The sequence below is a fragment of the Bombina bombina genome, chromosome 1, assembly GCF_027579735.1.
Source record: "Bombina bombina isolate aBomBom1 chromosome 1, aBomBom1.pri, whole genome shotgun sequence".
NCBI classification, from domain to species: domain Eukaryota; kingdom Metazoa; phylum Chordata; class Amphibia; order Anura; family Bombinatoridae; genus Bombina; species Bombina bombina.
The window spans coordinates 441,527,054-441,542,009 of NC_069499.1; the positions used below are offsets into that span (position 1 = coordinate 441,527,054).

The 14,956-nt window shown below is 37.1% G+C and overlaps 1 protein-coding gene across 2 annotated transcripts in view; it reads left to right on the forward strand.

The window, feature by feature from the left end:
• The window catches only part of NOSTRIN (nitric oxide synthase trafficking), a 91,871-nt gene that overhangs the window by 29,769 nt on the left and 47,146 nt on the right, over nt 1-14,956 (forward strand). For both annotated transcript variants that reach the window (XM_053698399.1, XM_053698398.1), the window contains exons 4-5: nt 286-348; nt 10,235-10,316. In XM_053698399.1, coding sequence (XP_053554374.1) covers nt 286-348; nt 10,235-10,316 — 145 coding nt within the window. The remainder of the gene's footprint in view (nt 1-285; nt 349-10,234; nt 10,317-14,956) is intronic.

The following is a 14,956-nucleotide window of genomic DNA, read 5'->3' on the forward strand; positions in this document are numbered from 1 at the left end:
AAAGGATAAAAAGAAACCACAGAAAATTTGATAATAAAAGTAAATTAGAAAGTTGTTTAAATTACATTTTCTATCTGAATCATGAAAGAAAAAAATTGGGTTTCATATCCCTTTAATATTTAAAATCTACTAAAGCTTGTCCGACATGTTTGCGTACCAGATTTTAGAGAGTCCTGAACTGCTGAAAAATTACCTCCATTTATTAAATATCATTATTAATATGGTGAATATTTTGTGTGTGATAGTTAAGATGAAAAATGAATGTTCTTTATATTTCATATTTAGTTGTATTAATAATGCATGGACGTGTGCTTCAGAAGAAATGAGGACAACAGCTGAAGTGCACAAGTAAGTGTTACAAAATCAAATAATATTCAACCTAGTATTCCGCACATTATGTTCATAGATAACTTTACAGTGATGCAGACTGTGATTCAACTCTACAGGATAAAATATGAATTGAAGAGATATCCCCAACTCAGTAGCTCTATGGTTTCTTTATTACTGTATTGCAGACAATCTGTGACACAATCACACCTTGGTAGTTACACACAGAAACATGTGGCTAGAGCAGGGCTATCCAAACTATGGCCAGTGGGACCCCTGATTCACTGAGCAGAAAACAGTTGTAATGTAACTGATTTGTTAGTAGAAAAGCAGTTTCCCATTTCCCTTTTAAGTAATTAAGCATGTGTGTTGGTACCAGATTTTGTCAATCTGAGCAGTATATACAATTTGTTTGAAAATAAAAATATACACCTAGATTACAAGTTTTACGCTAAACAGGGTGCGAAACTAATGCCAAAAAAGTTGTGTTATTTCACCCTCCATAGCGCTGCCGTTACAAGTTACTGAAAAGCCTTCTTGTGCGTGTGATATGGTGGCGTTAAGCTCCATACCGCACAAAAGCCAAGTGCTGCTTTGACATGCTCATGCACACTTCCCCCATAGACATCAATGGGGAGAGAGTGTTAGAAAAAAAACTAACACCTGAAGTGCGGAATGAAAAATCTCCGTAATGCAAACCCATTGATGTCTATAGGGGAAAAAAAGTTACGTTTAAACCTAACATAAACCCCAAGTCTAAACACCCCTAATCTGTGGCCCACGACATTGCCAACATATAATAAAGTGATTAACCCCTAATCCGCCGCTCCTGACATCGCCGACACCTAAATAAAGTTATTAACCACTAATCTGCCGCTCCCAACATCGCCCACACTAATAAAAGTTATTAGCCCCTATTCCGCTGCTCCCCAACATTGCTGACACTAATAAAATATATCAACCTCTAATCCGCCGCTCCAATACATCACTGACACTATAATAAAGCTATTAACCCCTATTCTGCCGCTCCCTCACCGACACTATAATAAAGTTATAAACCCCTAAATATCCGGCCTCCCACATCTCTGCAACAAAATAAACCTTATAACCCCTAAACCTCTGGCTCCCCACATCACAAAACACTAAATTAAACTATTAACCGCTTAACCTAACACCCCCCTAACATTAAATTAAAATTACTGTATAATTATATTTAAATAAATAAAAACTTACCTGTGAAATAAAAAATAAACGTAACATTAAACTATAAATTAACCTAACCTCACTATTCTAATAAAATAAAAAATACTACCAATTCAAAAATCTAAATTACAAATTTAAAAAATACTACGAGAAAAATTAAAAAATGTAAAATTACAAAAAATAATAAACAGTAAATTATGAGAAATAAAAACACTAAGCGTAAAAAAAAGATAATAAACAAAATTATCAAAAACAAAAACAATTACACCTAATCTAATAGCCTTATAAAAATAAAACACCCCCTAGCCTACAATAAACTACCAATAGCCCTTTAAAAGGCCTTTTGTAGGGCATTCCCTAAGTTAAACAGCTCTTTTACTTGTAAAAAAAATACAAAGTCCCCCCAACAGTAAAACCCACCACCCAACCAACCCCCAAAATAAAAAAACCTAACTCTAAAAAAAACATAAGCTACTCATTGCCCCTAAAGGGGCATTTGTATGGGCATTGCCCTTAAAAAGGCATTTAGCTCTTTTTCAAAAGCCCATACCCTAATCTAAAACTAACCCCAGAATATCTACTCACGTTGCTGAAGTCCGGATATCCAGGTGGCAAGAAGTCTTCATCCATCGCTAGGGCGTCTTCTATCTTCATCCTGATGTCGCAGAGCGGAAAAGACATCCAGCGTGGAGCATCCTCTTTACACGGTCCCCGCTGTACACTGAAGCTTCAATGCAAGGTAGCCGTTTCAAAATGGCGTACCTTGCATTCCTATTGGGTGATTTGATTCTTCAAATCCAAATCAGCCAATAGGATGAGAGCTTCTAAAATCCTAAATTCTAAAATCCTATAGGCTGTTCAAAACTGCCAATAGGATGAGAGCTTCTAAAACTGCCGTTATGCTGAAATTGCCATTTTTTTCAGCGTTAAAAGCCATAGTGTAAATAATTTTCTATTTAAATTTTCACATTTTTTTTGTTATAATCTAATTTAATTTTGAGATGTTGTCTTTAGCATTAGTATGAATATAATGTAATATGGCGCTCAGACAATTCTGTGATTCTGCGCCTTGCCCACCATATAATAAAGTTGGTGCACCCCTGTGCTAGAGGGAATAAAAATCTCAATTCTTGTGAGATGAAATCTGCAGAGCCTCAATTCACTAGCAAATCTGAGATCCATAAATAAATGGTGTATAACCTTTCACAAGTTGGGAGTTTAGTCCTTTAGAATCAAATTGATCTTTAAGCCTTCACCCTTAAAAGGAAAACTGAAGTACAAAATTATACTTTCATGATCCAGATAGTGTTTTCAGATACTATTTTACAAAATGTCCCCATTCACTATTCTTATCAAACATACTTCCTTTTCTTTGTATCATTTGTTAAAACTTTACATAAGAACAAATTGTGGTAGGGTAGAGAACATACATGTGTTTTAAAGGCACAATATACACCAATTTTCATATAACTGCAGTTAATAGACATTACTAAAAAGAAGAATATGCTCAAATACTGATTTAAAACTCTCTTTGGGGGTCTGCCTTTTGACCTGGATCCTGGAGACCCCCACAAAGAAGTCAGGTAAGGAGTTTGATGTATAGTTCCCCATTATTGGCTGAAAGCAGAACTCTCAGTGAAATCACTGCATTCATGTCACAGGTCACAAGGAAGTCCTGCAGATTTAGGTGATCACTATAAAAATGTAATTAACCTTCAGCAGGAAAGGTCAGACTCCTCCTGGATGCAGCTGATCACAGATCAAAATGGTAATCACTTGCCCCACCAGGTGATATCTGATGACAAGCAAGAGAATCTTCTACAGAGCCCATGAGGCCTACTTATCAAGCCGTCAACCACAAATACGCTGGAATTCCGCAGCGTATTTGTGGCGAGCCTGATTCTCCTTAGTTATCAAATCCTACAGACCGGCAAAAGTAGAGTTGTGTGACGTAACATACGATCCGCCGGTCTCAATCCGACACAGATCGATGCTTACGTCACTACAGATGTTCCGAATGCAAATTCGGCACTATCTGACTACTTTTGCTAGTTATCAAATTTCTACCAGGTACGCTCGGCACTATTCCGGCGGATGCCATAGGAATCAATGGGAGTCTGAAAGCAGCAAAGCTCAAGTTTGCTGCTGCCCGATATCTCATTGATTCCTATGGGAGAATAAAAGCTACGTTTACACCTAACACCCTAACATGTTCCCTGAGTCTAAACACCCCTAATCTGCCTCCCCGACACCTACATTATACTTATTAACCACAAATCTGCCGTCCCCAACGTCGCCGCCACCTATATTATACTTATTAACCCCTAATCTGCCGTCCCCCCTACACCGTCGCCACCTACATTATACTTATTAACCCCTAATCTGCCATCCCCAATATCGCCGCCACCTACATTATACTTATTAACCCCTAATCTGCCGGCCCCAACGTCGCCGCCACAATATTAAATTTATTAACCCCTAAACCTAAGTCTAACCCTAACCCTAATACCCACTAATTGAAATATAATTTAAATAAATCTAAATAAAATTACTATCATTAACTAAATTATTCCTATTTAAAACTAAATACTTACCTACAAAATAAACCCTAATATAGCTACAATATAACTAATAGTTACATTGTAGCTAGCTTAGGTTTTATTTTTATTTTACAGGCAAGTTTGTATTTATTTTAACTAGGTAGAATAGTTATTAAATAGTTATTAACTATTTAATAACTACCTAGCTAAAATAAATACAAAAGTACCTGTAAAATAAAACCTAACCTAAGTTACAATAACACCTAATACTACACTACAATTAAATAAATTAACTGAATCAAATACAATTAAATAAATTAAATTAAATTAGCTAAATTACAAACACACAAACACTAAATTACAGAAGATAAAAAACAAATTACAGATCTTTAAACTAATTACACCTAATCTAATAGCCCTATCAAAATAAAAAAAGCCCCCCAAAATAAAAAACCCCCTAGCCTGCAATACACTACCAATAGCTCTTAAAAGGGCCTTTTGTGGGGCATTACCCCAAAGTAATCAGCTCTTTTACCTGTAAAAAAAAATACAAACAACCCCCCAACATTAAAACCCACCACCCACACAATCAACCCACCAAATAAATTACTAACTAAAAAAACCTAAGCTCCCCATTACCCTGAAAAGGGCGTTTGGATGGGCATTGTCCTTAAAAGGGCATTTAGCTCTATTGCAGGCCCAAACCCTAACCTAAAAATAAAACCCACCCAATACACCCTTCAATGTAACTATTAGTTATATTGTAGCTAGCTTAGGGTTTATTTTATAGGTAAGTATTTAGTTTTAAATAGGAATAATTTAGTTAGATTTATTTAAATTATATTTAAGTTAGGGGGTGTTAGGGTTAGACTTAGATTTAGAGGTTAATACATTTAGAATAGTGGCAGCGACGTTGGGGGCAGCAGATTAGGGGTTAATAAATGTAATGTAGGGGGAAGCAGATTAGGGGTTAATAACATAATGTAGGTGGCGGTGGGCTCCGGGAGCAGCGGTTTAGGGGCTAGAAATTTATTTAGTTGCGGTGGGGTCCGTGAGCAGTGGGATAGGAGTGAATCAGTGTAGTATAGTGGCGGTGTTTAGTGACAGTATACCAATAAAGCTGTGAAAAAGCTGAAGAGCAGCGAGATCGATGACTGTTAGTTAACAACAGTCCGCTGCTCATCGCCCCGTACTTGGTGCACGGCTTTTTCAAAGCTTTTTTTGTAAATTTGGAGAACGTATTCAGGTCCGCGGCAGTGATGTTAGGCGATCTTAGGCGAGCGTATTGGTGCCGTTGAATGCAAGTAAGATGACTTCTTGATAAGTAGGGGACCATATGTAGCAAATGGTAATGGTGATTATCTGCCCCAAGTACACATTCTTGCAGTGTTTAACAAGGTGAAGGGGACAATTTTAGAGCCCCCCTATAAAATACAAAGGCCTAGATTTGGAGTTTTGTCGGTAACGACCCGAAAAACTAACACCGGCTTTTTTCTGGCCGCACCATAAAAATAACTCTGGTATCGAGAGTCCACATAAAGGCTGCGTTAGGCTCCAAAAAAGGAGCGTAGAGCATTTTTAACGCAGCTTCAACTCTCGATACCAGAGTTGCTTACGGACGCGGCCAGCCTCAAAAACGTGCTCGTGCACGATTCCCCCATAGGAAACAATGGGGCTGTTTGAGCTGAAAAAAAAACCAAACACCTGCAAAAAAGCCGCGTTCAGCTCCTAACGCAGCCCCATTGTTTGCTATGCGGTAACCCTTCCTACGTCTGCACTTAACACTCTAACATGTACCCCGAGTCTAAACACCCCTAACCTTACACTTATTAACCCCTAATCTGCCGCCCCCGCTATCGCTGACCCCTGCATATTATTATTAACCCCTAATCTGCCGCTCCGTAAACCGCCGCTACTTACATTATCCCTATGTACCCCTAATCTGCTGCCCCTAACACCGCCGACCCCTATATTATATTTATTAACCCCTAATCTGCCCCCCACAACGTCGCCTCCACCTGCCTACACTTATTAACCCCTAATCTGCCGACCGGACCTGAGCGCTACTATAATAAAGTTATTAACCCCTAATCCGCCTCACTAACCCTATCATAAATAGTATTAACCCCTAATCTGCCCTCCCTAACATCGCCGACACCTAACTTCAATTATTAACCCCTAATCTGCCGACCGAATCTCGCCGATTTCTAATAAATGTATTAACCCCTAAAGCTAAGTCTAACCCTAATACTAACACCCCCCCTAAATTAAATATAATTTAAATCTAACGAAATTAATTAACTCTTATTAAATAAAATATTCCAATTTAAAGCTAAATACTTACCTGTAAAATAAATCCTAATATAGCTACAATATAAATTATAATTATATTATAGCTATTTTAGGATTTATATTTATTTTACAGGTAACTTTGTATTTATTTTAACCAGGTACAATAGCTATTAAATAGTTAAGAACTATTTAATAGCTAAAATAGTTAAAATAATTACAAATTTACCTGTAAAAGAAATCCTAACCTAAGTTACAAATAAACCTAACACTAGACTATCAATAAATTAATTAAATAAACTACCTACAATTACCTACAATTAACCTAACACTACACTATCAATAAATTAATTAATTAAATACAATTGCTACAAATAAATACAATTAAATAAACTAGCTAAAGTACAAAAAATAAAAAAGAACTAAGTTACAAAAAATAAAAAAATATTTACAAACATAAGAAAAATATTACAACAATTTTAAACTAATTACACCTACTCTAAGCCCCCTAATAAAATAACAAAGCCCCCCAAAATAAAAAAATGCCCTACCCTATTCTAAATTACTAAAGTTCAAAGCTCTTTTACCTTACCAGCCCTGAACAGGGCCCTTTGCGGGGCATGCCCCAAGAAATTCAGCTCTTTTGACTGTAAAAAAAAAACATACAATACCCCCCCAACATTACAACCCACCACCCACATACCCCTAATCTAACCCAAACCCCCCTTAAATAATGATCGGAACAGCCAATAGAATGCGAGCTCAATCTGATTGGCTGATCGGATCAGCCAATCGGATTGAACTTGATTCTGATTGGCTGATTCCATCAGCCAATCAGAATATTCCTACCTTAATTCCAATTGGCTGATAGAATCCTATCAGCCAATCGGAATTCGAGGGACGCCATCTTGGATGACGTCATTTAAAGGAACCGTCATTCGTCGTTCAGTCGTCGGCCAGGATGGATGTTCCGCGGTGGAGGTCTTCAGGATGCTGCCGCTTCGCTCCGGATGGATGCTGCTTGGGTGAAGACTTCAATCGGATGGAAGACCTCTTCTGGCCCGCTTGGATGAAGACTTCAGCCGGATCATGGACCTCTTCAGCCCCCCGCTTGGGCTTGGATCAGGACATCGGAGGAGCTATTCTGGACCGATCGGTGAACCTGGTATGGTGAAGACAAGGTAGGATGATCTTCAGGGGCTTAGTGTTAGGTTTATTTAAGGGGGGTTTGGGTTAGATTAGGGGTATGTGGGTGGTGGGTTGTAATGTTGGGGGGGGGTATTGTATGTTTTTTTTTTACAGGCAAAAGAGCTGAATTTCTTGGGGCATGACCCGCAAAGGGCCCTGTTCAGGGCTGGTAAGGTAAAAGAGCTTTGAACTTTAGTAATTTAGAATAGGGTAGGGCATTTTTTTATTTTGGGGGGCTTTGTTATTTTATTAGGGGGCTTAGAGTAGGTGTAATTAGTTTAAAATTGTTGTAATATTTTTCTTATGTTTGTAAATATTTTTTTATTTTTTGTAACTTAGTTCTTTTTTATTTTTTGTACTTTAGCTAGTTTATTTAATTGTATTTCTTTGTAGCAATTGTATTTAATTAATTTATTGATAGTGTAGTGTTAGGTTAATTGTAGGTAATTGTAGGTAGTTTATTTAATTAATTTATTGATAGTCTAGTGTTAGGTTTATTTGTAACTTAGGTTAGGATTTCTTTTACAGGTAAATTTGTAATTATTTTAACTATTTTAGCTATTAAATAGTTCTTAACTATTTAATAGCTATTGTACCTGGTTAAAATAAATACAAAGTTACCTGTAAAATAAATATAAATCCTAAAATAGCTATAATATAATTATAATTTATATTGTAGCTATATTAGGATTTATTTTACAGGTAAGTATTTAGCTTTAAATTGGAATAATTTATTTAATAAGAGTTAATTAATTTCGTTAGATTTAAATTATATTTAACTTAGGGGGTGTTAGTATTAGGGTTAGACTTAGCTTTAGGGGTTAATACATTTATTAGAATAGCGGCGAGATTCGGTCGGCAGATTAGGGGTTAATAATTGAAGTTAGGTGTCGGCGATGTTAGGGAGGGCAGATTAGGGGTTAATACTATTTATGATAGGGTTAGTGAGGCGGATTAGGGGTTAATAACTTTATTATAGTAGCGCTCAGGTCCGGTCGGCAGATTAGGGGTTAATAAGTGTAGGCAGGTGGAGGCGACGTTGTGGGGGGCAGATTAGGGGTTAATAAATATAATATAGGGGTCGGCGGTGTTAGGGGCAGCAGATTAGGGGTACATAAGGATAACGTAGGTGGCGGCGCTTTGCGGTCGGCAGATTAGGGGTTAATAAGTGTAGGCAGGTGGAGGCGACGTTGAGGGGGGCAGATTAGGGGTTAATAATAATAATACAGGGGTCGGTGTTAGGGGCAGCAGATTAGGGGTACATAAGGATAACGTAGGTGGCGGTCGGCAGATTAGGGGTTAAAATTTTTTTGCCGAGTGTCAGCGATGTGGGGGGACCTCGGTTTAGGGGTACATAGGTAGTTTATGGGTGTTAGTGTACTTTAGAGTACAGTAGTTAAGAGCTTTATGAACCGGCGTTAGCCCAGAAAGCTCTTAACTACTGACTTTTTTCCTGCGGCTGGAGTTTTGTCGTTAGATGTCTAACGCTCACTTCAGAAACGACTCTAAATACCGGAGTTAGAAAAATCCCATTGAAAAGATAGGATACGCAATTTACGTAAGGGGATCTGCGGTATGGAAAAGTCGCGGCTGGAAAGTGAGCGTTAGACCCTATTTTGAGTGACTCCAAATACCGGCGGTAGCCTAAAACCAGCGTTAGGAGCCTCTAACGCTGGTTTTCACGGCTAACGCCAAACTCTAAATCTAGGCCAACAAAAATAAAAAGATTTTTTTTTTGCATTTCATATGGTGACATTTTCCAATATGATGGAATTTCTGCAGACAGTGATGTCCATGGGTACAAAAAATAAACATACAATGATGATACAATATTTTTAAGAGACAGGACAAAACATCAAACCAATACAGGAGGAATTGAGGGCTTTGTTCTTATGGGAATTTATCATCTAGAAATGTTGGAGGGTGAGACTGAGAAACAGGAGGTGGGGACTGCAAGGGTGAGAATGATGTTAATAACTTAATACAAAGTTAGATGAGGGCAATTATTAGGGGTGGAATTTATGTGTTACCAAGTTGGGTGGTAGACGTCCTTGAACAAAAATGTAATTAGGGAGTGTTTAAAGGAGGACAGATCAGGGGAAAGTCAGACAGCACAAGTAAGTGCGTTCCAAATAGAGAAGTCCTGCAGACTAGCATGGGAGGAGGTGATGGTAGAAGATGCAAGGAGCAGGTCATTGTTGACTTCTAGGTATATTGTAAATACAGATTTACAATGCTTTATTGTATATATATTTGCTATAAATTTAAATATTGCACTGCAAGTCAACTGTGATTTATTTCACTAAAACAATGCACAGTTTGTATCTTCTTATGTATATATCTTTTCTTTACATAGGTTTGGAAACTTTAACTAAAATGTAGATTTTATACAATTCAATAAAGTATAAAGACCTTGGAAGAATGTGTAATTTATTTATTCTTTACTCCTAGAAAAACATATTGTATATTTTAGCTCACTTCATTACTGGTACTCCCTTTTCACTCCAACTTCCACTTATCGTCCACTCACTCCCACCCAAACACAGTGAATTTTTGCTGCAGATCATATCAAAGTTGTATAAAGGGTCAAAATGATAAGTAGCACTTTGAAGGTGTTGCATTATACAATGACCTTGGAATAATACTTTTTTATCTGTCACTTGCTTAAAGTGTACATTTTGTTTTAGAAAACTAGGGACTGCAATCCTGGCTGAAGCCATAAAGCCAACAAATCAAGTTTTGGAAGAGCACGACAAGAGAAGGAAAAAAGTAAGCAATTATTCTTAATTTATGGTACTGAATTATACACGTGTCCTGATATTTGTCTGCTGCTCTAAACCTATAACTCATAGCTGAAATATTTTGGTTCAAAGTTGAGCTATTGTCCTGTGTGCTGGATAACATTTGTTCACTGGCAGATTTATATCATGATATCATTTAAAATACATTAATATTCACAGCCGTCTTCTGCTCATAAAGTGTGCTTTATGTTGCAGTGTTGGAGGAATCTGGAGTCTGCAGACCAGAAAAACCTTGTCATGTTTTCACAGTGAAATATAAACTGGTATTTCTCTTGCATGTCTCTTTCACTGCTCTATTTAAATGTGATTGCAAAAAAAAAATTACAAAAATGTTTTATACTTCATGACTGAAGTCCCCTTTATTTGTTGCACTGGTAAATTCTAGCATTTACAAAAATGCTAGGATTTACTCTCACTTTAAACAAAATGCATTTGTAATTATGTAAAATGTACGATAAAAAAAAAACCAAATGCTTATATATCTATCAAAATGTTATGTAAAGTTTAAAGGATCAAACAACAGTGGTTATATTACAATTAACCTTTTCATTGTAGTGCTGTTCTGATCTGGCACAGCTTTGGTAAAGCTCTGTAGGTAATACAAATCTAAGTATTATACCAAAGTCCCAGCTTTCCCAGGACTGGCATTAAACTAGAAGATACCCACACAAAAACTGTACATTAAAAAAGGAAACACTTAACAGCATAAATCTATTCAAATTCAAAACTAATTTGTAAAGTTAAAGCTAACAACTGTATTTCCTTGTAATGTTATCAAGGTTCTTATGGATGTGTGCAATAACCTGGACTAGATTATATTGCAGATGAAAAGCATATCAGGAAATATTTCTACAAAGTTTGGCATAAAATGTAAAGGAATGATTGTAGATAAATGCTTTGATAATGTTTTAATATTGATATTATTGCCCCATTTATGTGTACAGCTAGGCAAGGTCAACATTTTATATTTAGGGGCAATTCATATTAAGGCCCCCATTTATCAACTTTGCATTTAGGATTGCACAAGCAATTGCTTGTACATTCACACCCCTGCTCTCAAGCAATTGATTGTCAATAATTCTGAAAGAATGCGCTTAAGTCCGCTACATATCAGGTGACAGAGAAGTTTGGATGCAGCAGTCAGCAGTCAACAGCTCCAAAACATCCTCTACTGCAGCTAGATAAATGTAGTACTTACAAATTATCCATCTTAATTCACTTAAGTATGAGAAATTTATATTTGAATGTCTTTTTAACTTTGAATTCTAGAGTTCAGTTTTAAAAAAAAAGTACATCAGAAACAGAATCAATATATTTTACATTTTTACATTGGAGACAGAAGTGCAGATACATTTTATATATTTTTTTTACATTTGTTTTTTAAAGTGTTTCCAAATTTTAAACATTACAGAATGCTACACATGCTTTATTTGCTGCCTCAGACCACTAACTTCCTTTTTACAGAGACATACTAGAGGGCTCGATTTATCAAGCCCTTCGCCCATCTACAACTGCAGGTTCTCACACGAGAACCTGCAGTCTGTATTTATCAAGCAGCAGTCATCAGACACTTCATACACTCTTCTCCACCTAAGAGGATATATTCAATCACCCTGGTATCGTCTGACCGGGGAGATTTACAGCCCCTGTCCTCGTGGGATTGGCTGTGTGCGGACAGGGGGCGCTAGCGGAATTCTGTCTGCCAGAGGCGAGCTGCATAGGACAGGGTTACATATGTACGCCCCTGTCTGACTTAGCTTGATAAATCAAGCCCATATAAGTGTTCCCTCACTGTAAGGGAGCCACACACAGATTAATGCAGGAAGATTTTACAAAAAAGCTTTTCTATAAGACTGAGATGAAGGTTCAAGTTTCAAGCCGGGTAAGCTTTAAAAAATGGACATACAATATAAACTTGAAATGAACAAGAATGTATTTCAGATTGGAGAATGTGACTAAGAAAATCTCACCTAGATTACGAGTTTTGTGTTAACAGGGGTGTGGTGCTAACGAGCAGTTTTCCCTCACTGCTCACTTACAGACAGCACTGGTATTACGGGTTTTTACAAACCCGGCGTTAGTCGCAAAAAAGTGAGCGAAGAGCAAAATTTAGCTCCACATCTCACCTCAATACCAGTGCTGCTTACGTTAGCGGTGAGCAGGAAAAACGTGCTCATGCACAATTTCCCCATAGGAATCAATGGGGGAGAGCCGGCTGAAAAAAAACCTAACACCTGCAAAAAAGCAGCGTTCAGCTCCTAACGCAGCCCCATTGATTGCTATGGGGAAATAATTTTAATGTCTACACCTAACACCTTAACATGAACCCCGAGTCTAAACACCCCTAATCTTACACTTATTAACCCCTAATCTGCCACCCGTGACATCGCTGATACCTACATTATATTATTTACCCCTAATCTGCCGCTCTGGACACCGCCGCCACATACACTATACTTATGAACCCCTAATCTGCTGCCCCCAAAATCACAGACACCTACATTATATTTATTAACCCCTAACCCCCAACGGCGCCACCACTATAATAAAGTTATTAACCCATAAACCTAAGTCTAACCCTAACCCTAACCCCCCTAACTTAAATATAATTTAAATAAATCTAAATAAAATTACTAGAATTCACTAAATTATTCCTATTTAAAACTATATACTTACCTATAAAATAAACCCTAAGATAGCTACAATATAACTAATAGTTACATTGTATCTAGCTTAGGTTTTATTTTTATTTTACAGGCAACTTTGTATTTATTTTAACTAGATAGAATAGTTATTAAATAGTTATTAACTATTTAATAACTACCTAGTTAAAATAAAGAAACATTTACCTGTAAAATAAAACCTAACCTAAGTTACAATTACACCTAACACTACACTATAATTAAAATAATTACCTAAACTAAATATAATTAATTACAATTTAAAAAAGTTATCTAAAGTACGAAAAACTAAAGCACTAAATTACAGAAAATAATAAAATAATTACAAGATTTTTAAACTAATTAAACCTACTCTAATCCCCCTAACAAAATAAAAAGCCCCCAAAAATAAAAAAAGCCCTACCCTACACTAAATTACAAATAGCCCTTAAAAGGGCCTTTTGCTGGGCATTACCCCAAAGTAATCAGCTCTTTTACCTGTAAAAAAAAATACAATCCCCCCCAACATTAAAACCCACCACCCACACAACCAACCCTACTCTAAAACCCACCCAATCCCCACCTTAAAAAAACCTAACACTAACCCCCTGAAGATCACCCTACCATGAGACGTCTTCATCCAAGCTGGGCAGAGGAGGTCCTCCAGACAGGCAGAAGTCTTCATCCAGACGGCATCTTCTATCTTCATCCATCCGGCGCGGAGTGGGTCCATCTTCAAGACATCCAACGCAGAGCATCCTCTTCATCCGACGGCCAACGACTGAATGAAGGTTCCATTAAGTGACATCATCCAATATGGCGTCCCTTCAATTCCGATTGGCTGATAGAATTCTATCAGCCAATCAGAATTAAGGTAGGAAAAATCCTATTGGATGATGCAATCAGCCAATAGGATTGAAGTTCAATCCTATTGGCTAATCCAATCAGCCAATAGGATTGAGCTCGCATTCTATTGGCTGTTCCAATCAGCCAATAGAATGCAAGCTCAATCCTATTGGCTGATTGCATCAGCCAATAGGATTTTTCCTACCTTAATTCCAATTGGCTGATAGAATTCTATCAGCCAATCGGAATTGAAGGGACGCCATCTTGGATGACTTCACTTAAAGGAACCTTCATTCAGTCATCGGCCGTCGGATGAAGAGGATGCTCCGCGTCGGATGTCTTGAAGATGGACCCGCTCCGTGCCGGATGGATGAAGATAGAAGATGCCGTCTGGATGAAGACTTCTGCCCATCTGGAGGACCTCTTCTGCCCGGCTTGGATGAAGACTTCTGCCCATCTGGAGGACCACTTGTGCCCGGTTAGGTGAAGACGTCTCACGGTAGGGTGATCTTCAGGGGGTTAGTGTTAGGGTTTTTTAAGGGGGGATTGGGTGGGTTTTAGAGTAGGGTTGGTTGTGTGGGTGGAGGGTTTTAATGTTGGGGGGGAATTGTATTTTTTTACAGGTAAAAGAGCTGATTACTTTGGGGCAATGCCCCGCAAAAGGCCCTTTTAAGGGCTAGTTGTAATTTAGTGTAGGGTATGGCTTTTTTATATTTTGGGGGGCTTTTTTATTTTGTTAGGGGGATTAGAGTAGGTGTAATTAGTTTAAAAATTATATATAATTTTTATATTATATTATTTTCTGTAATTTAGTGGGGGGTTTTTCTCGTAATTAATTGTATTTAATTTAGTTAATTTATTTAATTATAGTATAGTGTTAGGTGTAATTGTAACTTAGGTTAGGTTTTATTTTACAGGTATATTTGTATTTACTTTACTATAACTAGGAAGTTATTAAATAGTTAATAACTATTTAATGACTATTGTACCTAGTTAAAATAAATACAAAGTTGCCTGTAAAATAAAAATAAACCCTAAGATAGCTATAATGTAACTATTAGTTATATTGTAGCTATCTTAGGGTTTATTTTATAGGTAAGTA